The sequence below is a fragment of the Oryctolagus cuniculus genome, chromosome 15 (assembly GCF_051225735.1).
Source record: "Oryctolagus cuniculus isolate XC-2025 breed Fujian yellow rabbit chromosome 15, ASM5122573v1, whole genome shotgun sequence".
Lineage (NCBI taxonomy): Eukaryota > Metazoa > Chordata > Mammalia > Lagomorpha > Leporidae > Oryctolagus > Oryctolagus cuniculus.
The window spans coordinates 46,763,583-46,786,624 of record NC_142881.1 but is presented as its reverse complement, the minus strand read 5'-3'; the positions used below and the strand labels follow the sequence as shown (position 1 = coordinate 46,786,624).

Sequence of the window (23,042 nt, the reverse complement as noted above, 5' to 3'; positions counted from 1 at the left end):
GTTAATATGGAATAAGTGTGAAGTTTAAAGTCATTATGTACAGCTCTGCAGTTTTCTTGGGTGTTTTCTGGGGCATGGGAATACAGTGAAAGGATGGTAGTTCATGGTTTTAATTAACAAATACTTGTAGCATATTTGAGTAGTAAATATACATAAAGCATATGAATCTGTAAAAGGTAATACTACTCTGTCTACTGTTATGTCTAAAAATTAGGGAAAATTGGATAAATTCTTTAAAGAAAACAATACATTCAAGGTAAAAGAAACTCATTTCTGAAATGATTTAGAGAAAGACCTTTTTGTTCTATAAGTAAAGAAATATAATAGTATCAGTCGGTGACAGTCTGTTTATCATTGGTAACCAGGAGCAAGACAAACACCTCTCTGGTCTTCAGTGAACAACATACTGTCAAAAGGCTCTGGGGTATATTGATTATAGTGCGTTCTTTCCTCTAGTGCAAAGAACTGATAAAGTTATAATGTGTATTAAATATATGTATCTGAGAGTGTGTTTGGTAGATGCTTCTGGCTGTTTTGTTAAAGTGCAAACTACCTGAGTACTGAATATGCAAATGTGAGAAATCTGTTCCAATGTTCCTTTTGCCATTACCTAAGAAATAAAGTGGAGCATTAATATGTCTATCTCAAACTAATTTTAAAACCGATTTTCACATAATTTGGTCTTATTTGTTAGAGAACACATCTTTCTGGCCCTACCTCAGAAAGCAACATTTATTTAATAAATTGCTAATCATTAAAGCAGATATTTATTTTGGAAACTAAAGTGTATTAATAATTAGATCAAAGAATAGTTGACAATTTTACAACAGGAGATTTTTATTTCAGAAGAAAGAATTAAAACCTTATATCATCTAACAATTAGAGGTTTTTATAGCTTCAACACAATCAGAGCTGAAAGGCTTATTTTATTTTTAAAGATTTGTTTGAGAGGTAGAATCACAGACAGGGAGAGAAGTCTTCCATCATTGGTTCTCTCCCCAAATGGCTGCAATGACTGGAGCTGTGCTGATCTGAAACCAGGAGCCAAGAGCTGCTTCTGGGTCTCCCATGTAGGTGCAGGACCCCAAGTACTTGGGCCATCTTCCACCGCTTTCCCAGGTCATTAACAAGGAGCTGGATCAGAAGTAGAGCAGCTGAGAACCAGGGCTCATATGGAATGCTGGTGCCACAGGCGGATACTTAACCCACAGCACCAGCCCCAGTTGAAATATTTTTTTATTTTAAAAACTCTACTTTGTAGAAACAGTAGATTGTAGCAGTGAATCAGTTTATCTGACACGTTTATCAAAGCAAGTTTTTGGCTTTCTATAAATATTTCTTTTTGAAATAAAATTGCTCTTTGTAGTATATTAATACTTCAACCTACTCAGTAAAAAACTCATTTAAAGACAAGCAAGCGTCTTTGATATGCTGGGGATCATGTTGTAATGTAATTCTAGAAAGTTGTTCATTGTACTGAAATACTAGGTACCTAGGGTTTTTGAAGCCTTTTCAGAAAGGTGGTGCTAAACATTCAGGAACCAGATCAATGCACCTCCCAGTGAGGCACTACAGAATGTTCTAGCTGTATCAAATCCCACAATGCTTAGTGTGCTTCATACATTAGTTGGTTCTGTGTTGAAGATATGGGTGTCCTTTTAAACCCTTAGATTCAGCTTCTATGTTGTTTTTGTCTTTGTGTTCATGTTACCTTCTATTGCCTACATTTATGTGAAATCACAGTTGTTATATATTTAAGATAATATGTTCATGTGAACAAGTCTTTAATGTAGGGGGTTCTATAAATGATATATGAAACAAAAAGCATATTGAGGTAATTTAAATGAAATAGTTGTATTAATGTGCTCAAACTGTTATAATACAAAGCCATAGACTGTGTAACTTAATCAGAAGATATTCATTGTCTCTTAAGTCTGGTGCTAGGAACCCCAGGTCACCATCTTGTTTCTGGTGCAGGATAACTTCTGGTCTTGTAGAAAATGATCGTTCTGTTTGCTCGCATTACCTATGCTACGTGTTCATCTGAGGAGAGGCAGGGGCAGAATGCTCACAAGTACCCCTTTTTAAAGGGACACAAATCTTTTTTTTTTTTTTTTTTTGAGGACCCCCATCCTTATCAGGGGTTTTGCCTTTAATTACCTCTTTTTTTTTTTTTTTTTTTTTTTTTTTTTTTTTTTTGACAGGCAGAGTGTACAGTGAGAGAGAGAGAGAGACAGAGAGAAAGGTCTTCCTTTGCCGTTGGTTCACCCTCCAATGGCTGCTGCGGCCGGCGCGCTGCAGCCGGCGCATCACGCTGATCCGATGGCAGGAGCCAGGTGCTTTTCCTGGTCTCCCAGGGGTGCAGGGCCCAAGCACCTGGGCCATCCTCCACTGCACTCCCTGGCCACAGCAGAGAGCTGGCCTGGAAGAGGGGCAACCGGGACAGAATCCGGCGCCCCGACCGGAACTAGAACCCGGTGTGCTGGCGCCGCAGGCGGAGGATTAGCTTAGTGAGCTGCAGCGCCGGCTTGCCTTTAATTACCTCTTGAGACCCCTCTCCAAATATAATGAGACTGAGGATATGTGACTACTTCATAGGATTTTGGTGCAGGGGTAGGAGGTAGACAAAATTTAGTCCATAGTAGTAGATATGGATCACTTTTTATTTATTTAAACTTCACTTATTTTTATTAATTTGAAAGGCAGTAAGAGAGAAATAGAGAATCTTTTATCAGTTCACTCGCAAGATGCCTACAACAGCCAGGCCAAAGCCAGAAACCTTCAACTCTGTCCTGATCTCCAATATGAATGACATAAACTCAAGTAATTGAGCCATCAGCTACTGCCTTCCAGGGTTCACACTAGCAGGAAGCTGGATCAGAAGCAGAGGCAGGACTTAGATTTCTGCACTGTGATGAGGGATGAGGTATTCAAAGGGGTGGTTTACCTGCTGCGCCACAGTGATTGCCCCTTGCATGCCAATTACAGTCACAGTTTCCTTTGTTAATAAAATGTTATCTTATTTCTAATATTAAAATTTAAGTCCATTTTTAAATAAATGAAAGACTAAAACAAATTGAGAGGGAAAATAAGGTATTGAGCCAAAAGAAATTTCTTGGTCATTTTTAGTCTTTTTGGATTCTCACCTAGTGATAAACAAAAATGTAAGCCCAATGAAATCTTATAAAATGCTTGTTACAAATAGTTATTTTATTTATACCACTCAAAATTTAGGATGTCATTTTGTTTAGTCAGCATAGTGTTGTACAATAGCAGTTAACAAGAAAGATCGAAGTATATTTAACTGTTGGCTTTTAATTTAATTGCCAAAGATTTATTTTAGATGGATTTTTCAGGTGAAGTCTGATGATAAGCTGGGGGAACATTGTGGAATACCACTTCCTTCATGTACTCACAAGTTGTGAGAGTACATGAGACTTCGCCTTTCTTCCTTTTTATTGTATATTGGTGACAAATTATGATCAGTCCTCACATGTCTAGAAAACTGTTGACATTTCTTGTTAATATATCACCACTCATAGTAAGTCCTCTAGGGTTTTTTTTTTTTTCCTACTTAAAAATACAGATTTCACAGTTCAGTGCTTTGTAAGTAATATTTCTTCTGTGTGTGAGATGAAACCTCCACTACATATTTTGGAAACTGCATGCTCGCTTTTGCACCTGTATCCACTCTATGGATAGTGATGATACCCTAAAGAACAGATGCTAGTGACAGACTGAGACCCCAGGTAAAAGGAGTTCCTGAGTATTCATGGCAGTGATTTGGTGACAGCATACAAAGAAGAAAGCTGAGCAACATGCCGGGCTAGTAGTACAGTTTGGGGGACCACTTCCTAGGGCCTGTTAGGGACCTCTAGATGGCATTCCTCAGCAGGGTAGGTTCCTCTCCTTTCACAGGAATGAGGAGAGAGGTGACGTGTGTGGTCACCTTATCAGACAGAGAGGACAGATCAGGTCACTTCCTTTCTAACAGTATTGTGTTCTTCATCCAAAGCAATGAACTTTTGAATTACAGCCACTCTTCTGAAATGGGTAGAGTCATGCATTTCTGTGGTACTTTTCAAATGAGGATCTATGGGTATTCTTAGTACCACTTTATTACTGGGCCCATTCTATCTTGGGTGTAGCACAGAGGGGATTCCAGCTTTGTCTAGAAGCTGGAACTCCCTGAGAGGCAAACTTCCATACTACCCTCTCTGCCAGTGCATTTACTCTGACACTATGAGTATATCCTTTCTGCTGTTTTGGTGAATAATAACCACCTTCAGAGATTCCAAAGCTGATTGAAAGTTAGCCAAAAGTTCTTGTTCATACTAGTGTAGGGAATTGCTTTGCAGCCAGTAGGCCTGTTTGCCTGTATGTTGCCATGAGTGCATGCAGAATGAGGAATGCATATTTAAAGTCTATGTGAGTCAAGACTCTCTGGCCTTTCTTCAGTTTTTATTTTTTCAAGATTTATTTTTTATTTACATGAAAGGCAGAGTTACAGAGAGGGGAGGAGAGACTAAGAATCTTCCATCCACTAGTTCACACCCCAAATAGCCACAATGACTAGGGCTATGCAAGGCCAAAGCCAGGAGCCCACAGCTTCTTTGGGTCTCCCATGTGAGTGAGGGCCCCAGTGATTAAGATCTATAAAAGCTGAGCTATTTGGGGCCAGTGCTGTGGTGCAGTGGGTAAAGCCACTGCCTACAGTGCTGGCATCACATATGGGCGCCAGTTTGAATCCTGGCCGCTCCACTTCCAATCCAGCTCTCTGCTATAGCCTGGGAAAGCAGTAGAAAATGGCCCAAGTCCTTGGGCCCCTGCACCCATGTGGAAGACCTGGAAGAAGCTCCTGGCTCCTGGCTTTGGATTGGCACAGCTCCAGCTGTTGCAGCCAATTGGGGAGTGAACCAATGGATGGAAGATCTCTCTTTCTTTCTCTGCCTGTCCTCTCTCTGTGTAACTGACTTTCAAACAAATAAATCTTTAAAAAAATAGCTAAACTACTTTAACATGTAAAGGTATTTCAAAAATTTCATGAAAATATTAAAGATAGCTTTATTGTAGGGCAACAGAGTTTTGAAATCCATGTGTGGTTTTTCCAGAGTCAATTTTCATTGACCTTCTTGAAGACCTCTCATATACACAGACTTCAAAATTTTTTTGCACCAAATAAACTTCTCTTAATTCCATCATTCCACAAACTTTTTGAAGCCCCTCACACCTTCAAAAAAGTGCATTGATTTCAGCTTCTAGTGCAGTTCACCATTTTAAACTATTGGTTTGAATGAGTTACCTATGAATCATTTAAAGCGAAAGAAAGGGAAAACAAACAAACAAACAAAAAAATAGAAGTTTACTTGGTACCTACGATCTGTGAACCACTGTGCTGCTTGTTTCTCCATCTCACAGGACCGTGCACAAAATCTGAACGAGCGGCGAACAACCACAACCACCCTCACCGTGGATGTCCTGGACGGCGATGACTTGGGTCCCATGTTCCTTCCCTGTGTCCTTGTGCCAAACACTCGGGATTGTCGTCCACTCACCTACCAGGCTGCCATTCCTGAGTTAAGAACTCCGGTAATTACGCTCTCATCTTCTTCCTTAGATATCCTGGCTAAGCTAAACTGCATCCCATTCAAATGTTTATGCAGACATGTGAATCAATAGTAACAAAATTTCCTACATAATCTTGAAAAATATGTGCAACGTATTTTCAAATACTAAAGGTGAGTTTTTGGTCACAATACGTAATTACATCCTATACAAAGTATGAATTGTGTCTTGAAGTGATAATCCCTTCGTTATTGACAAATTTTTTCACCACTAAATCACAGCAGGGATCAATGGTCAAAGTGTTCTGGGAACCTCTAGGAAATAGCTCCAGCATTTCCTTAAATACACCTGTAGTCTTAAATCACAAGACACATAAGTCAACAGGATATGTTTTTAGCCCCTTAGAGTTCCAAAATGTTATTGGAGAGTATGCTTACTCCTGAATATAAATACCTATCCCTTAAAGATGTCTCTTACAGGAGCAGAAGAAAGGTGTTGAATGATTACATATTTCCACACTCTTTCTACGTTTAAAAATGCTAGTGGAGATAGAAATTCCCATTAGTTCATAATTCACACCGTGGACCTTCCTAGGTGGTAGATGTACATACAGAAGAGTAAAGATTCATAGGGCAAACAAATATCCTGCCGAGGGTAAACTATCAAAATTTCCTAAACATTAAAAAAGGGTGTATGTATATACATACGTATATGTATGTGTGTATTTTTTTTCCATTTTAGAGAAGTCAGATTCCTGTGAATTTTGTTGACTGTTTTTTTGTTGTCTCTCTGGATACCATTTAACCCTCTATGTTGCAAACATGTCTCAAAATAACAGATTTTGTTGAAAGACATTTGAAATTTTTTGCAAAAAAGGTTAAGTGGAGTTGGGAAGTCCTCTGAATATTTGAAACATTGTCTAACCTTAAATGTAAACTACAGTGCAGTTTTATTCATTGATGAGTTCTTGTCCATTGTTATATCTGTGAGAGCTTTACTCATAATAGATTTCAAAAAGCTGAAAACTTCTGTGTCAACTATCATGAATGATCACTGGTCTCATGCCTTGTATTAACAAAAAAACTGGAAAAAGAAATTGTTATGTGCATTAACTGAAGAAAATAATATATACTTTCAGTTAAATGAAGTTATTTTACAGACTAAAAAGCTAGTCAAACTTGTTGGGACCAATAGATATAAATCACCAAAATTCATAAATCATGATAGTATTTTGTAGAATCTCAGTAGGAAAATTAGTAGACGTGGTAACCACTAAAATCTTTTAAGGGCTTAGTGTAAATGATGAAAAAATAATATTTTAGCATTAATTTATGTTTATGAGTTAATTTATGTGACTAGTGTACCTCTGAGATCACAAGAGAATTATTGAATCACAATAATTAAATTCAGTGAATCATCGTGATGACTGTTTAACAGTATTTTGTGTATCATGGGAAGTAAAAGGAGATGGAGGCTGCTTGTGGAGCAGGGAGAATGCACGGACTTACTATTATAAAGGATCAAGGGATGTCATTTTCTCTCTATCCCAACTATAGACTGAGCATCTTTCTATGTACCAGGCAGTTTAGTACTAGAGACCAGGTCAGGCTCCAGATTGGGAGTAATGATAGAAGTGAAATTAATGGCCAAAGGTTATAGAAAATTTCCAGTTTGTCACGACCTGCACTAAGCTTTTGTCCTAGTCAGCTCTTTGTTACAGTAAAAGATATCTGAAGCACCCTCACTTCATGAAGGAGGAAAGGTTTATTTTATCTCAGAGCTCTAGAGGTTCATAGTTTCGCATCAGGTGCATCCCAGAGGTTCACTTCTGGTGGTGTTGTTCTTGCTGATGGAGAACTGAGGTTTCTCAGAGCATCACAGGACAGGAGACAGTGAGCATGTCTTTCTGCCTGTCTGTCTAATGCGTTCTCTCTGTCTTTCTCTCCTCAAAAAGCCATCGAAATTCAATCACCATGGTTCCTTCTTAATGATCCAGTCCAATGTGAACACTTCACAACGGCCCCACCTCTAAATTCCACTGTTAGATTAAGTTTCTACCTGCTTAGTTCCTTGAACCTGAGACTTTGGGAGCTAAACTTCTTTCCACATGAGTTCTGGAGCCAAATCATTTTCACACCCTAAACACTCTGCAAGAATATTAAGTGGTGGGGCCTGCATTGAGGCATAGCAGATTAAGCCTCCACCTGCAATGCCAGCATCACATATGGGCAATAGTTTGAGACCCCTCTACTTCTGATCCAACTCTCTGCTGATGTGCAGGAGCAGAAGATGGCCCAACTGCTAGGGCCCCTGCTCACCCTTGAAAGAGCCAGAAGAAGCTGCTGGCTCCCAACATCAGCCTGGCCCAACCACGGCCATTGTGGCCATTTGGGGAGATACATTTGATACCTGGGTTTATGTACACATTTAATAATAGGATTATTCTGGCTCTTGTAGTCTGGGTTAAGCTGGAAATTTGTTCTATCCAAAAACAACTTAATTCTTGACATAGTTTGACTCATTCATTGTTATGCTACAGTATTCACTTTAGAGTATTTATAAATAAAGAAAAACCAGCCAAAGATTAAAAAGCTATCAAGTCGTCGAATAGAAGATATAGAATATCAACCTGAGGAGTGTGATGACTTAATGATGTCCAGTTAAGAATTACTCAGGGAGGCCAGCGCCATGGCTTGCTAGACTAATCTTCTGCCTGCAGTGCTGGCACACCGGGTTCTAGTCCCAGTTGCTCCTCTTCCAGTCCAACTCTCTGCTGTGGCCCAGGAAGGCAGTGGAAGATGGCCCAAGTGCTTGGGTCCTGCACCCGCAATGGGAGACCAGGAGGAAGCACCCAGCTTGTGGTTTCAGATTGGCGCAGCGTGCTGGCCGTAGTGGCCCTTTGGGGAGTGGACCAACAGAAGGAAGACCTTTCTCTCTGTCTGTCTCTCTCTCTCTGTCTAACTCTGTCTGTCAACAACAACAACAAAAAATTACTTATACACTGAATCCTTTGTAACTTCATATTTTTTCTTAAATTATTTTTACTAACTTGAATGTCACATTCACAGAATAAAAGACAGGGAGAAAGAAAGGGAGAGATCTTCCATTAGCTGGTTCACTCCTCAGGTGACTGCAATGGCCTGGGCTTGGTGAGTTCAAAGCCAGGAGCCAGGGACTTCATCCAAGTCTCCCACATGGGTGGCAGTGGCCCATACCTTTGGGCTGCCTTCCACTGCTTTCCCCAGACCATCAACAGGGAGCTGGATTGGAAGTGGAAAGACTGGAGTACAAATTGCTGACCATATGGTATGCTGGCATTGCAGGTGGCAGCTTAATCCACCAGGCCACCACAATGTCATGTTTAAACAAGGAACAGAAAGAATCCTGGGTCGCATACTTTCCTGCTGGCAAAAAATGTGATATTCAAGCCAAGATCAATACATGGTTTCTTAAAAATGTACCTTTGTGTTTTTCCCTTGAAACTGTTTCATAAATTAGATGTCATGCTAAAAGTTCTGGAATGATCAGGACTTAGGATTCATCATTACTTTGACAAATTGAGTCATTCCTTAGCATACTTTGGAACAAAAATAATTTTAGTTTTACAAGTTTAAGTAATTAGGTCAAATGTTTATTCATTTAGGGGTGTATTTTTATTGCCATATAGAAAAAACAAAGACGTTCACTTGTAAAACTAGGTACTTATACTAATTGTCAGTTGCTGTATAACAAACCATTAAAGTGTAGTAGCTTAACACTACACTTGTTTAATTTGCTCCAAAAACTTCAACTACCACAAGATTTGGGGGAAGACCTTTTCTTTGCTTTAGGCAGCATCAGTTGAGGAGCTCTTTCAGGATGCTTAGCTCAGATGGTTAGCAAATTGAATCTGGTTGTTGGCTGGAGCTCATTCAGGGCTGTGGGCCCAGTACCCATTTTCAGTCCACACATGCCTCTGATAGGCCTTTTGTGTTTCACATAGCAAAAGAGTGGATTCCAAGAACAAATTTCCCAAGAGAATTATGTAGCACATTTTTATGAACATTTTTAAACGTCTGCCAGTTTCAGGGGAGAGAAACCTGGTGCAAGAAGCATTACAATCACATTGTAAGAACACACAGGGCAGAACATTTTGTCAAGGCAAACTTTGGAAACTAAGTCAGACCTAGTCCTTACTTCCGGTTTTCCTGTACTTTTCTGCATTGTTGTTTGCAGTCTATTCTGAATCACCAAGCGGGCAAACTGGGGTTAGTTTTTGAGTTCTGCATTCAAATTGCTGTGTTTCAGTCTGTCATTTTTTTATTTGTTTCTTATGTTCTTGCTAACATTCAGGAAATTTTAATAAGTAAGAGCTTGCTGTTTAGAGTTAGAAAACCAACCATTTATGTCAGCTAAATAGGACATGTTGACTCTAATTACACACTTGCTGATCCTTTCTTGAACCGGTTCTTAAAATTTTGAAAAGTTTGACACCTGTTCACCTTCTGTGTTGATGTGAAATTTTCCAGCAGTTACTCACGTGATATTCTTGAGAAACCACTCTAAACCCTACTGTAACATAAACAGAATTTCTCAGCTCAGAATAGTTTTCAAAAATATATTCCAAAATAGTTTAACTCATGGACAAGCATATAATAAAATATAAACCTGATTTCTATCTTGTGGGGAGCAACCGGACTAGACTGAGTTACTGGAATTAAGACTTATTCTATGCATCTGCTCTCCCACAATATGGCGCTGGGAGAGAAGTAAACAGCTTCCGCACAGCTGCCTCCAGTTCAACCAATTAACTGTAGGACTTGCTCCTGATTGGAGAGCAGCGTACTCGGCGTGTGGGCAGCCGAGTTAGGATTGGCGGAGGAGGACTATAAAGGAGGAGAGAGACGGCATGCACCAGGAACATCTATGGGGAACATCTAAGGGAACCTGTGCAGCCCCCGAGAAAGACGGCCGGCGGTGTGCCGCTCCCCTGCGGAAGTGGGGAATGTGGCCAGGGGGAACTGCCCTTCCACGGAGGTGGAAGGGATAGTAGCCAACCCGGGAAGAACCAGCAGCAAACCCGGGGAGGGCCGAGCAGACGAAAGAACAGCGCAGGGTCCTGTGTCGTTCCTCCACGAAGAGGGGGAGCGACATAATGGTGCCGTGACTCGGATATGAAGCCTAGGCAGGGTTTAGTGTTGTTCCTCCACGAAGAGGGGGAGCGACATAATGGTGCCGTGACTCGGATAGGAAACTTAGGAGGGATAGGAAACCTGACTCGGATAGGAAACCTAGCGCGGATAGCAAACTTAGGAGGGAAGAAACGGGAAGAACTGGGAAAATATCGGAGAGAGAGACTAGCAAACAGCCTAGGGGAAAATTTCGGAGAGAGAGACTAGTAAACAGCCTAGGGAAAAGCCGGACGAAAAAGGGTGCCGGAAGAAGCTATTGAAAGCCTAGGCATAGACTCGGATACGGACTACGGGGGGAAGCTGGGAGAAATCTCTAAGGTCGAAAGCGAAAGTGAAAGCTAGAACAAACAGACTCGGATACGGACTGTGGGGAGAGGCCAGGAGAAATGAGGGAGGAATATTGTTGGAAGAAAACTTAGGGAAACATACCGGGTAGAGAAAAGTGTTAGGGAAATTGAAGCCGCGGGGGGCAGGCCAAGGTGGAAACGAAAGCCACTTTGGGGTTCTCAAGTTAGCCCGGGAATAGGGGGCGGAAAGTTGAAACCAGAAGCTGAAACGTAAGCCAGATTGGGATCCGTCTGATTAGCCCGGGGAGCAAAGGACGGGAAGCCAGATCGTGGGGCGGAGACGTATGCTGGGTTGAATTCGCCAGGCTAGCCCAGGGAACTTAGATTGAATGCTAGTGGCGGACACGTAAGCTACGCTGTGTTACTCGCGGAAGCCGCCGCGTGCAGAGAGAGCACGGGGCGTGAATAGATAGGGAACGGGGCTGGCGCGAGGCCGTGGTGCAGACGCGAAGGGCGTGGAGACCGCGGAGCGCGCGAAGCCAAGCCGCGCAAAGCCGGGAAGCTGCGCAGATGAGAGAGGCGCGGGCTGAAGCGGCTCAGCCGGGAAGCCGCCGAGAAGTAGCCTCGGGGCGGGCAGCGGGAAGCTGCGGGGATAAGAGAAACAGAAGTTTAGAAGTAAAAGAGAAATAGGAATGCTGGAAGATAGAAGTAAAATGGGAGAAATAGGAATGCCCGGAGATAGAGAAATAGAGAAATAGAAAGGCCTCCCTACAACACTGCAATGTGAGAGCTTGGATTCGGTCTGCCTGATTAAGTGAGGCGATGAGCACCTGGGCGGCTAGCAGCTTATGCGCCGCAGGTCACCGAAGACAGGCACGAATTAACATCAGTAAGGCTTCCCCACAATGCAACAATTAGGAGGCTTGGATTCGGTCTGCCTGATTTAAGGCGGTAAGCACCAGCAAGCAGCTCGACCAAAGCATGAGCTGCAGGTCACCGAAGATAGGCACAAACCAACACTAATAAGTCTCCCCCACAATACGGCAATGAGAAGGCTTGGATTCGGTTTGCCTGATAGGTTTTGTAAGCACCTGCAGGCAGTTCTAGCAGAGCAGAGCATGCGCTGCAGGGCACCGAACACAGGCACGCATCAGCGCCTAAAAACCTCCTCACAACATGGCGAAGAGAGGACCCGGATTCGGTTTGCCTGATAGGACTTGTAAGAGCCTGTGGCAACTCTAGCAAGTAGAGCAGAGTGTGTGCCGCGGGACACCGAAGACAGGCGCGTATCAACGCTAAAAAATAAAAAGAAAGGGGGATCTGTGGGGAGCAACCGGACTAGACTGAGTTACTGGAATTAAGACTTATTCTATGCATCTGCTCTCCCACAATATGGCGCTGGGAGAGAAGTAAACAGCTTCCGCACAGCTGCCTCCAGTTCAGCCAATAAACTGTAGGACTTGCTCCTGATTGGAGAGCAGCGTACTCGGCGTGTGGGCAGCCGAGTTGGGATTGGCGGAGGAGGACTATAAAGGAGGAGAGAGACGGCATGCACCAGGAACATCTATGGGGAACATCTAAGGGAACCTGTGCAGCCCCCGAGAAAGACGGCCGGCGGTGTGCCGCTCCCCTGCGGAAGTGGGGAATGTGGCCAGGGGGAACTGCCCTTCCACGGAGGTGGAAGGGATAGTAGCCAACCCGGGAAGAACCAGCAGCAAACCCGGGGAGGGCCGAGCAGACGAAAGAACAGCGCAGGGTCCTGTGTCGTTCCTCCACGAAGAGGGGGAGCGACACTATCTGAATTTAAATAATCATCTGTTTAGATATAATCTTATAAATGTAGATAATAAATGCTTTTCTACTACAGTAAAATGCTTTCAGAAAAAACTTAGTATCTTGAATCATAGATAAACAGTAATTGGATTTCTAAATGAATCAGGTATTCGAGAGCACTACAGCGATTGGTAGCCCTGTAGTAATTATTTATTATTAGCTTAATTAATATCTCACGGGACCCCCATATATACCAATCTTTATGCTAATTGAGGAGTCTGAATAACTGAGAAAAAATCTTGATAGAATATATTTTTAGGTAAGTCCATTTTCACTTTCTGACTCTCTACAATTGTTAGATCAATAAAAGTTAAGTTTTCTAGTATTGTAGAAAATAGCTGTAGAATTGGGTGTATAGATTCTTTGTCTCTGTGTTTTCATAAAGCACAAACACATGATAAATCCATATACATTTGTGCAGAGTTTAACAGCATAAATTTGTGTATTTTATTGGTTGGTTTGTTGGTTGGTTCATTTCTTTTTAAAAATTTGTTATTTGAAAGCCAGAGTTGGGGGGCAGAGAGAGAGAGAATCTTCCATACGCTGATGTACTCTCCACATGGCCACAATGGCCAGGGCTGGGACAGGTGCAAACCAGGATCCAGGAATTTCATCTAAGGTCTCCCACATAGGTGGCAGGAGCCCAAACACTCAGGCTGTCATGTACTGTTTTTCCCAGTTCTTTAGCAGGAATCTGGATTAAAAGTAGAGCAGCTGGGACATGAACCGATGCTTCTATGGGATGATGGCGTTGCAGGTGGTGAACTCACCTGCCAGTCCACAGAGTTGGTCCCCTATTGTTTAATTTCTTGCTGAGTAATTTATCCCTAGATAGAAATAGTATAAAATATTGATGTGTATAAGTATATAAGTGTTTACTGTATATCTCTTTTGGTAATTATTGTACCACATGGTTTTCAGTCTCTCAGCATTAGTGGCTCACTAAGCAAAATAATCTTTCCCTTTCTCATTTTAAAGATTTACTTACCTACTTACTTATTTGAAAGGTGGAGTGACAGTGACAGGGATGATGGGGAGAGAGAGCGATCGATATCTATATCGATATCCTCCATCGGTTGGTTTCTCCCCAAGCAGTCACAACAGCTAGATCTTGGCCTAGTCTAAACAAGGAGCCAAGAAGTTAATATGGGTCTCCTAGGTGGGTAGCAGGAAGTGAAGTACTTGGACCATCTTCCACTGCATTCTCAGATGTATAAGCAGGATGCTGGATTTGAACCAACTCCAATGTGAGATGCTGGTGTTTTAAGTCGTGGCTTAACCAATTGCTCCAGAAAACTTGGCCTTCTCTTTTCTCTGTTTAAAACTTTGGATTGGATCTCAGTAATCTCTAATCATGAATACCTCCTATAGAATCCACTGCAGGTTCTTCCTTCCCTGTATTGGATTTCTCCTCTTAAATCTTTGATGTCCTATTTATTTTTTGAAACATTCTCTCTGCTTACATGTTTTGCTTATTCTTGAATTTTAGGAATTATCCAGACTTTTTATTGTTTGTGTTTTTCCCCACACTATGGTTTCGCTAAAACTGAGTTGAACAATCCTACATCAGTGGGTTGTATTTTTCCTCACATGGAGATTGTCTGTATATTGTAGATGTGTCTTCTGACCTGAAATCTCTCCAGAGTTCCGAGGTTATATTTCTCACTTTTTCTAAATAGTTTTACCTATGTCTCTCACAGTCGCCTCATTTTCCTTTCTGACCAATTCCAATAATCTACATATACTACATGTACTCTCATGCTACCCACTCTTACTTTCATGTACATTACTTATTTAAACCTGGACTTCAGTGACTCATTCTAAATCAACCAATACAACATACTTTGTATGTGACCAGTGAAATTTTATTCAAATATGTTTGATGCCTCTTTATTTCCATTGCCAAAGTACTCATTAAAGACATACTCTCTGGGCTGGTGCTGTGGCGCAGCCGGTTAAAGCCCTGGCCTACAGCACTGGCATTCCATATGGTCACCAGTTCAAGTTCGAGTCCCGTCTGCTCCACTTACAGTCTGGCTCCCTGCTAGTGTGCCTGGGAAGGCAGAGGAGAATGGCCCAAGTGCTTAGGTACCTTCACCCAAGTGGGATAACAGGAAGAAGCTCCTGGCTTCAGACTGGCCCAGCCCTGGTCATTGCAGCTATTAGGGGGGTAACCCAGTAGATAGAAGACCTCTCTCTCTTTCTCTCTGTTGCTGCCTCTCACTATAACTCTGTCTTTCAAATAAACTTAAAGAAATCTTTAAAAGAGCAGTCAAATAATGTAGATATAAAATAAAGACATACTCTCAATTCTGGAACCTCAGCCTCTGACCTCTCGTCCTTCAACCACCACCAGCACGCTAAGGACCATGTAACTGATTAAAAAAAAAAATGTAATTCTGACTTAATCATTTGCTGTTTAAAATAAAAAGCTTTGGTATTTTCCATCATTAGACAAATGAATACAAAACCTTTGAACATCTCTTTCAAAGTAGTTGTACAACTAACCACTTTCCAGTATCACCTCTTCCATAACATCATGACTCTGAATTTCTATGAGAATCACTCACAAAACTACACATGTGACCCTGCACTTCTGTGAGAATTACTTTGTTTTCTCCATTTTGTTTCATATGTAACTTTTTGTTTATTGTTCAAGGTCAATCTTGATGAACCCGAGAGTTCTCAGTATTAACACTTTTTTCCTTCTATTATTTCTGTAAATATTCACACAAACAGTATTAATTCCTTCTGTAAATATTGAACTCTGCATTGTATGTTAGTCATTTACCTGTTTATCTTTTGTAAGAACAAGATTTTAAGTTTCCATTTCTCATCAGATTTTGACTTGAAACCACTGGTCTAAAATTGTCGATGTTAAATACATCTTGAATTCATCAATTAAAACTTGATAAAACACATAATGTGCATTAAGACACTGAATATAAATATAAGCCAGCTCTTGCCATCTTACCTTCAATGACAGTGTTTATTATAAATGTACCTATGAAAAGAGCATAACAGACATGTGTGTATAATTGTTATTATCACATATTATATGACTATATTAGCTATTATGTATATCTAAGTTTAATGCAATTTTAGTGTTTCTGACTAAGAATATGAAGGCAAGTAATACTATATCTGGTCATTGTATAGTCTAGGATGGCTTTCAAATAAACATCTAATGGAGAGGCTAGATATAGAAACCACATTCTCTAGTTCTTAGAATCCTCAATCATCATTTTTGTCCCAGAAAATTGTTCATAATGTTTAAATTTCCTATCAATATGCTCCAAATACTAAGTTTTATCCTCATTTACTCCTTGATTAATTATTTTCAAAATGGTTTGTGCAGAGTTTTTTTTTTTTTTTGGGGGGGAGGGCAGTGTAGTAGAAAATCATACAGGAAACAGCTGGCAGTTCCCAAACTATCCATAACATTTGATAAGAAGATGCTCAACACATGTGGAGGCAGATAATAACCTAGGCATCTACAGTCAATATTTAGCATTCTTCAATTTTTCTCTTCACCGTACATCATTCACACACCTAGACAGAAGCACAATCATCATCACCAGGACCAAATACTTAAAGAAGCATCAGATTCATGTTCCAACATTCTCTGATGTCTCACTCGATTATATGGAATATCTTGCAAAAAGTTGACTCTCACAGCATTGGATAGTTTCTAAAAATGTTGAGTCTGATCTGAAACTCAGGGTTGTGTTATAGGTTGCTTTCATGTCTCTAAACCTCAGTTTTAGTTTTCCAATGGCAAAACAAGGTTGAGACTTTAATATGTGTGATTTTCATGGACACAAACAAAGGATTTATGTAGCACATTTAATTCTTAGCAAATACCAAGGGTTTAACAATAAAAGTTGTTAATATTGTATTGCCACTGGAGTTTCTCATCTAGCCTGATGTTTAGTCAGAAACTCATGGGAAGAAGTATCTAATTCAAATTGATTATTAAATATCTGTAATTGAAATGTCAGTTTTAAAATCTGAGACATATGTGTTTATACTGCCTAATTTATTTTTATTTCACCATCTCTGTTTAATTTAATATGATTTTGACCCCTTAAAATAATGCAATATCTTTATGAAGAAAAATGTTAGAGATTTAGGAAGAGTAAATAGACTTGGCACCATCACCGCTTGTGTGAATATATTATGCAAAAAAATTGTCACTTTGGGGAGACGTAGCAGCTGATGTAAAATGCCACTAGGTAATACTGTGAGCCAAAAATATATCAATGAATTAAATTTAAAATGTCAGCCACAGTAGCAAGTATCCTGCTGCCTTTCTTTTTTATGAATCTAAAAACAGTGGATTTCAATGAAGTTCTTCTAATTGTCCCATAGAGCCTGCCTTTCTGCAGTGATGCCTCAGGGATTTCGGTACAGATAAAGATGGAATTTCCACTCCCTGGAACTTGGGAAATTCTGTGTTTTTTTTTTTTTTTCTTCCCACACTAATGTTTTTCACCATTTATTTTAATTATGAGAGGATTGACTGCTAATTATACATAAGTGTTTAAAAATTATATACATTGGAAATCCTCAGCATCCGATATCCAAGATAACCATTTATTAACTTGATGCATGTTTTGGTAAATATCTGGAGTCTGTTTGAGGCAATTAGGTTTACGCTTTGTTTTTTAATTTCACATAAACAAAATGACTCTGGCTTGTATCAAAGTGAGGTATTAGAAGTTCACTCTGGCCTCACAGAATCTATTGGTAACTTATTCACAGGAAGCAGGAGCTAAAGATTGAGAAGCATGAACACAATTAGTGTCTTATGGGGATTGGGCTAGGGTCATAAGTTTGGGACATGGGATATACTTTTCTGTCCTTCTGTTCATATAAAAATTCCACAGAAACAGCCTCTGATTGGCCTAGCTTGAATTAAATCTCACTCTCTGACTACAAGGGAGAGTGCCTGTGATAGTTTCGTGTGTTGGCTTGACTAAGCCACTGAACTCAAATATTTGGACAAACATCTCTGGCTGTTGCTGTGCCTATATTTGACAATGTAACATTTAAATCAATGTTCTTCCAGTAAAACAAAGGATACTATCTAATGTGGGTAAGCCACATCTAATCAGTAAAATATTTAAAAAAGACTGAGTGTTCCCAAAAAACTCTCAGTACGTCACCTTTGGATTCAAAGTTTGACATCAGCTTGTGCCTGGTTCTATAGCCTGTGCATCTGCCTTGCAGTTTTTAAACTTGCCAGCCCCCTATAATCACTAGGCCCAATATCTTAATATTTAAAACTCTTTTTCACATATGTACACACATGTAATTATTGTCCCTGCACGTTGGTCATAATGTCTCCTTTTCTTCCCTTTTTTTTTTCCCTAAGGCTGATTTAGTTATTTATTTGAAAGTCAGATTTAGAGTGAGATATAAATTCAAATACACGGAGACATCTGCTGATTCACTCTGCCCATGGCCACAGTGTCTGGGGCAGAGCCAGGCCAAAACCAGATACTTCTTCAAGGTCTCCCACATGGGTGGCAGGGTCCCAAGCACGTAGGCCATCTTTTGTTGCTTTTCCCAGGCCATTAATGGGGAGCTGGGTTGAAATGGAATAGCAAGGACTCGAACCGGTGCCGTTGTGGGGATGCTGATGTCGCAGGTGGCGGTTTTACCTGCTAAGTCACAACAGCAGCCCCTATTATCTCCTTTGCATTCAAATACACACAAGCACACTCTGTTCTATTTTATTGGAGAATCCTAACTGATACATGGCCCCCAATGAAAAGGTTATTTCTCTAAAAATAGATACAGTGTTAAGGGAAATGGACTTTGAAAAATTAAAACCCAAATATCTAAGGGAAATATATAATAAAGAAATCACACATTTCATAGATTCCTGTTATAGCTGTCCATCAGATCTGCCTGAAATTTAATCAGAATGGCAATGAGGAGTAGACTTCAGATCATGTCACTTCTCTGCCTCAAGGCTATGAGAGCTTCTCAATGAATGATCTATACATGCCTTCCTTTACCATGACCTATACGGTATTACACAGTCTTTTTCTAAAAGACGTTATTTGACAGTTACAGAGGCAGAGAGAGAGGTCTTCCATCCACTGGTTCACTCCCCATATGACCGAAATGGCTGGAGCTGGGCTAATAAAAAATCAGGAGCCAAGAGCTTCTTCCAAGTCTCTCGCGTAGGTACAGAGGCCAATGAACCATGCCTATATAGGATGCCAGGACCGCAGGCAGAGGTTTAGCCTACTACGCCACAGCACCAGCCCCTAAGGGTTACCTCCATTGACATCTGTCTTTCCCACCTTCTTCATGGCCTGCCTCCTTTCCTCTAATCTGACATACTCTTCACTTGAGTGCATTTGTCATGTGTATCCTTTTTCTGGGATGATGTCTTATGGTATTTTGCAATGGCTGTCTCCTTTAGTTACTTAGGTTTCAACACAAAGGTTAACTCTTCAGAGAAATCATCTATGATTATACTGTATACAGTAGCCAGCTTTCCTCAGGAATTACGTAGTAAATGAAGTTGTTAGGTTTTCTACTGATTAGTTTGAAAAATTTATTTCACATCCACTTGTATAATTGATTAATATCTGTCTATCTACTCTGGAATATAAACACTTTGCAAACTAGAACTTTGTATTATTTGCTATCTTATCAACCTCAGATGTAGGATATTCAGTAAACGCTTATTTCGGAGAGAAAGTTTTCTTATTAAGGCATATATAATTCACTTTATAAAATAGCTGCATAGTGTGACTTTGTGTGACTGTACATTATTTCATTGGTCTATTTCATATTTTCAAATTCTGTGCAAAATATTAAGTAAAGAAATAATATATCTTTAAAAATACCTATATAATGTTTTATATATATATATTTGTACATATGAATGTAGATAATTTTATGTGTTATGGAACACTACATGATGTTTTGATATATATATATATAGATGTTTTTATAATGTTCAAATCTATTTCTTCAATCATTTCACATTTCTTTGACACAGACATCCAAAATCTGAACTTCTAGTTTTTTATAGAGAAGCATATAGTACATTAACAATCTTGCATATATAATTTCAATATAATTTCATCTGATATATTTGATGTTAGCAAAACTAAATTTGTTACATATTTCTTTCCTTAATTCTTCTTGATTAAAATGGATAATGGAAGACTTGATAATATATTTTGATAGTTTTAACTGTGTTGTCCAAGTTTGTTTTGGGACTCAGGAGACCATTAGGAACAAATTTATGTAGGTAATACCAGACAAAATGATAAGTATATCTTGGAATATTATTCAGAAATGATTTCAAGTTTAGAAGTCATAACTTGTAGAGTTGACATTTTGATAAAGCTTTCTTCTTTTCCTTTTTTTTTTAAAAAATGTATTTACTCATTTATTTGAAAGACAGGGTGACAGAGTGTTGGAGAGACAAAAGGGGGGAAAGGGAGAGAGAGAGCTTCCATTTGTTGCTTCACTGTCCAAATGACTACAACAGTCACCACTGGACTAGGTCAAAACCAGGAGCCAGGAGCTGCCTCCAGGTCACCCATATGAGTGGCAGGCCTTGAGTACTTGTGCTGTCATCTGTTGCCTTCCCAGGCACATTAGCAGGAAGCTATACTGTAAGCAGAGCTGTCTGGACTGCAACTGGCACTCCAATTTGGGATGCTGGCATCACAAATGGTGGCTTAACTCTGACCCAGATAAAGCATTTTTTTAAGTATAATATTTCTCTGCTATTGTAGTTCTAAAATAAATTTGACTTTCAGGCAGCAATGCCTCTGATCTGCACCTGGTTTACTAACATCTCTTGCAGATATATATAGAAGAGAAATAGACAGTGGGTAAAACAACAACTTTACTTCCCAAATGATGTTAGTTCATGATGCCATCAATATCGCTGGGGGAAATCTTAGATGGAAGCCACTGCCACTCCTATCCCTGATTCTTGGTTTGCTGCTCACAGTCCATTTGTCACACAGCAGTCACAGTTATCTTTTCAAAAGCACAAATCGGTTCAGGTTACTCTCATTGTTTAAAAAAAAAAAAAAGCTCCAGTGGCTTCAATTATGGCTGGAATAAAAATGCAGCACCCAAATATGACTTAATCACTCTCTGTATGTTGCTATACAGTCAGGACTTGTATCTGCTCTTTGGCTTTTCCTTGTTTGTTTCCAGGTCCAAGATTTTGCTCTTCTCTGTGCTGTAAAACTGTTCAGTCAGACCTGGCAATGGTTGGTACTTTCTCATCCAGCAAATCCAGTTTTCAGAAAATAGCATCACATCTTGAGTTTCTTGACAGTCCATCCTATAGGGTTGCATTTTCTTTAGACAACAAGAACAGACTCATATGTATTAATCTAGAAAGGTTTAGTTTGTTTTCACTTGCCATAGAGAGGTGAATACAATTTATAATAGCTCTGTTATATTTTTTCTGAGAATTTCATTGAAACATGCAACTGCACTGTGGCAATATTGGTGATTTAAGGTAAAACAGTGATACAGACTAGTAAATAGTTTATAGGACAGTTGTTTTCATCTTACTGAAATTGAAAAAAAAACACACCATGGCAAGATATTCAAAGAAACATTATAGGTACTATAAACATTTGCACTGATAATGTCGAAGAACTATAATAAACATCTTAGAACTCTCAAGCTGCAATAACTAAAACCTTGGCAGATAATTGATCTAAAGATGTGAAATGAAAGAAACACTTACTCTTTTAAAAAATACTCTAAAGGTGACATTTTCAGAAGAGGAGAAAATAGGAATGATTTAAGTATGTTTCTGTCAAGAAGCGTCTCTTTAATATGATTTGAGGGTCTTGTAAAACAGTTGGATTTATCAGCATGGCATGCATGCATTGGGTTCAAGAGTTACTTAAAACGCTACTTTCTCCTTAGAATGCTTACTTCTCAGTTTGGTTGCTTAGGTAAGAACTGTCAGAAGTGAGGAACTTCTCGGATTGCATTCTTAAGTTATAAATACTTTCTGTGTTTAGAAACAAAATTATATGTATGACAATTAACAGACATTTAATCCTAAAACTTAGATTTTCTATGTATTAGAAAATGTTTGATTTCTAAAGCAAGTGTGATGAGACTTTCAGCTGTGTTACTGTAGATTTTTGGATTCTGATTATCATCATTAAAAAATAGCAATATATTTCCATGTTGAAATATGCAGAAGAGGGGGCCAGCGTCATAGCTCACTTGGTTAAACCTCCGCCTGTGGCGCCGGCATCCCATATGGGCACCAGGTTCTAGTCCCAGTTGCTCCTCTTCCAGTCCAGCTCTCTGCTATGGCCTGGGAAGGCAGTGGTAATGGCCTAAATGGTTGGGCCCCTGCACCCACATGGGAGACCAGGAAGAAGCACCTGACTCCTGGCTTCAGATCTGTGTGCTTTGGTCATAGCGGCCATTTGGGGGGTGAACCAACAGAAGGAAGATCTTTCTGTCTGTCTCTCTCACTGTCTATCCATCAAATAAATAAAAAAAGAGAAATATGCAGAGGAGTTTAGGTAATTATTCATTTGGACCAAAAAAAGACAGTATAGGTGATCACTTTGTTTCTAAAGATAAGTTCTAAAAATCTTTTATGAATTAGGTGTTTGGAATACAGAATGGCATTCCTTAGAACTTATGTAATTAATGATAACTAAGGAAAGTCCTTGAGACATATTTTTTCTGCAATTCGTTGATCTATAAAAATATAATTACTTTTTTTTTCCAAAGAGAAAGTGCATATACAAAGATTTCAGGATGAGATGACAAGGTCATTTTGCTTTATCAGCAGTTCTGAGTGGTAGTTTCCCTTGTAGGCTTCTGCTCCATCTGGTGGGTGGTAGGAGTCATTCTGAGTCAAATATTCAGCCAGTTCCTAAAGCCACATCTCTCTGAAGGATCATTACTAACAGTGGGAATGATATGAAGAAATAACTCATAATTGAATATGATTTTCTTTGTTTTTACTACTCAGATGGAATTAAACAGGAAGAAATAAAGAATATGTATTTAAAACAGCACACACACAGTTTCAAAGTGAACTGAAAGCATTTGAAAAATAAAGACGTAACATGTACCAATGGGAGGCCAGTAGAGACAACTACTAGTATGTCTACCACGTGTTAGAGACATGATATAAATTCAAAACAGT

At 39.7% G+C, this 23,042-nt stretch overlaps 1 protein-coding gene across 5 annotated transcripts in view; it reads left to right on the top strand.

Annotated features, from left to right (window-relative positions):
* The window catches only part of PCDH15 (protocadherin related 15), a 1,661,037-nt gene that overhangs the window by 1,188,222 nt on the left and 449,773 nt on the right, over nt 1-23,042 (top strand). For all 5 annotated transcript variants that reach the window (XM_089314076.1, XM_089314072.1, XM_089314075.1 and 2 more), the window contains one exon: nt 5,419-5,589. In XM_089314076.1, the coding sequence (XP_089170202.1) occupies nt 5,419-5,589 (171 nt within the window). The remainder of the gene's footprint in view (nt 1-5,418; nt 5,590-23,042) is intronic.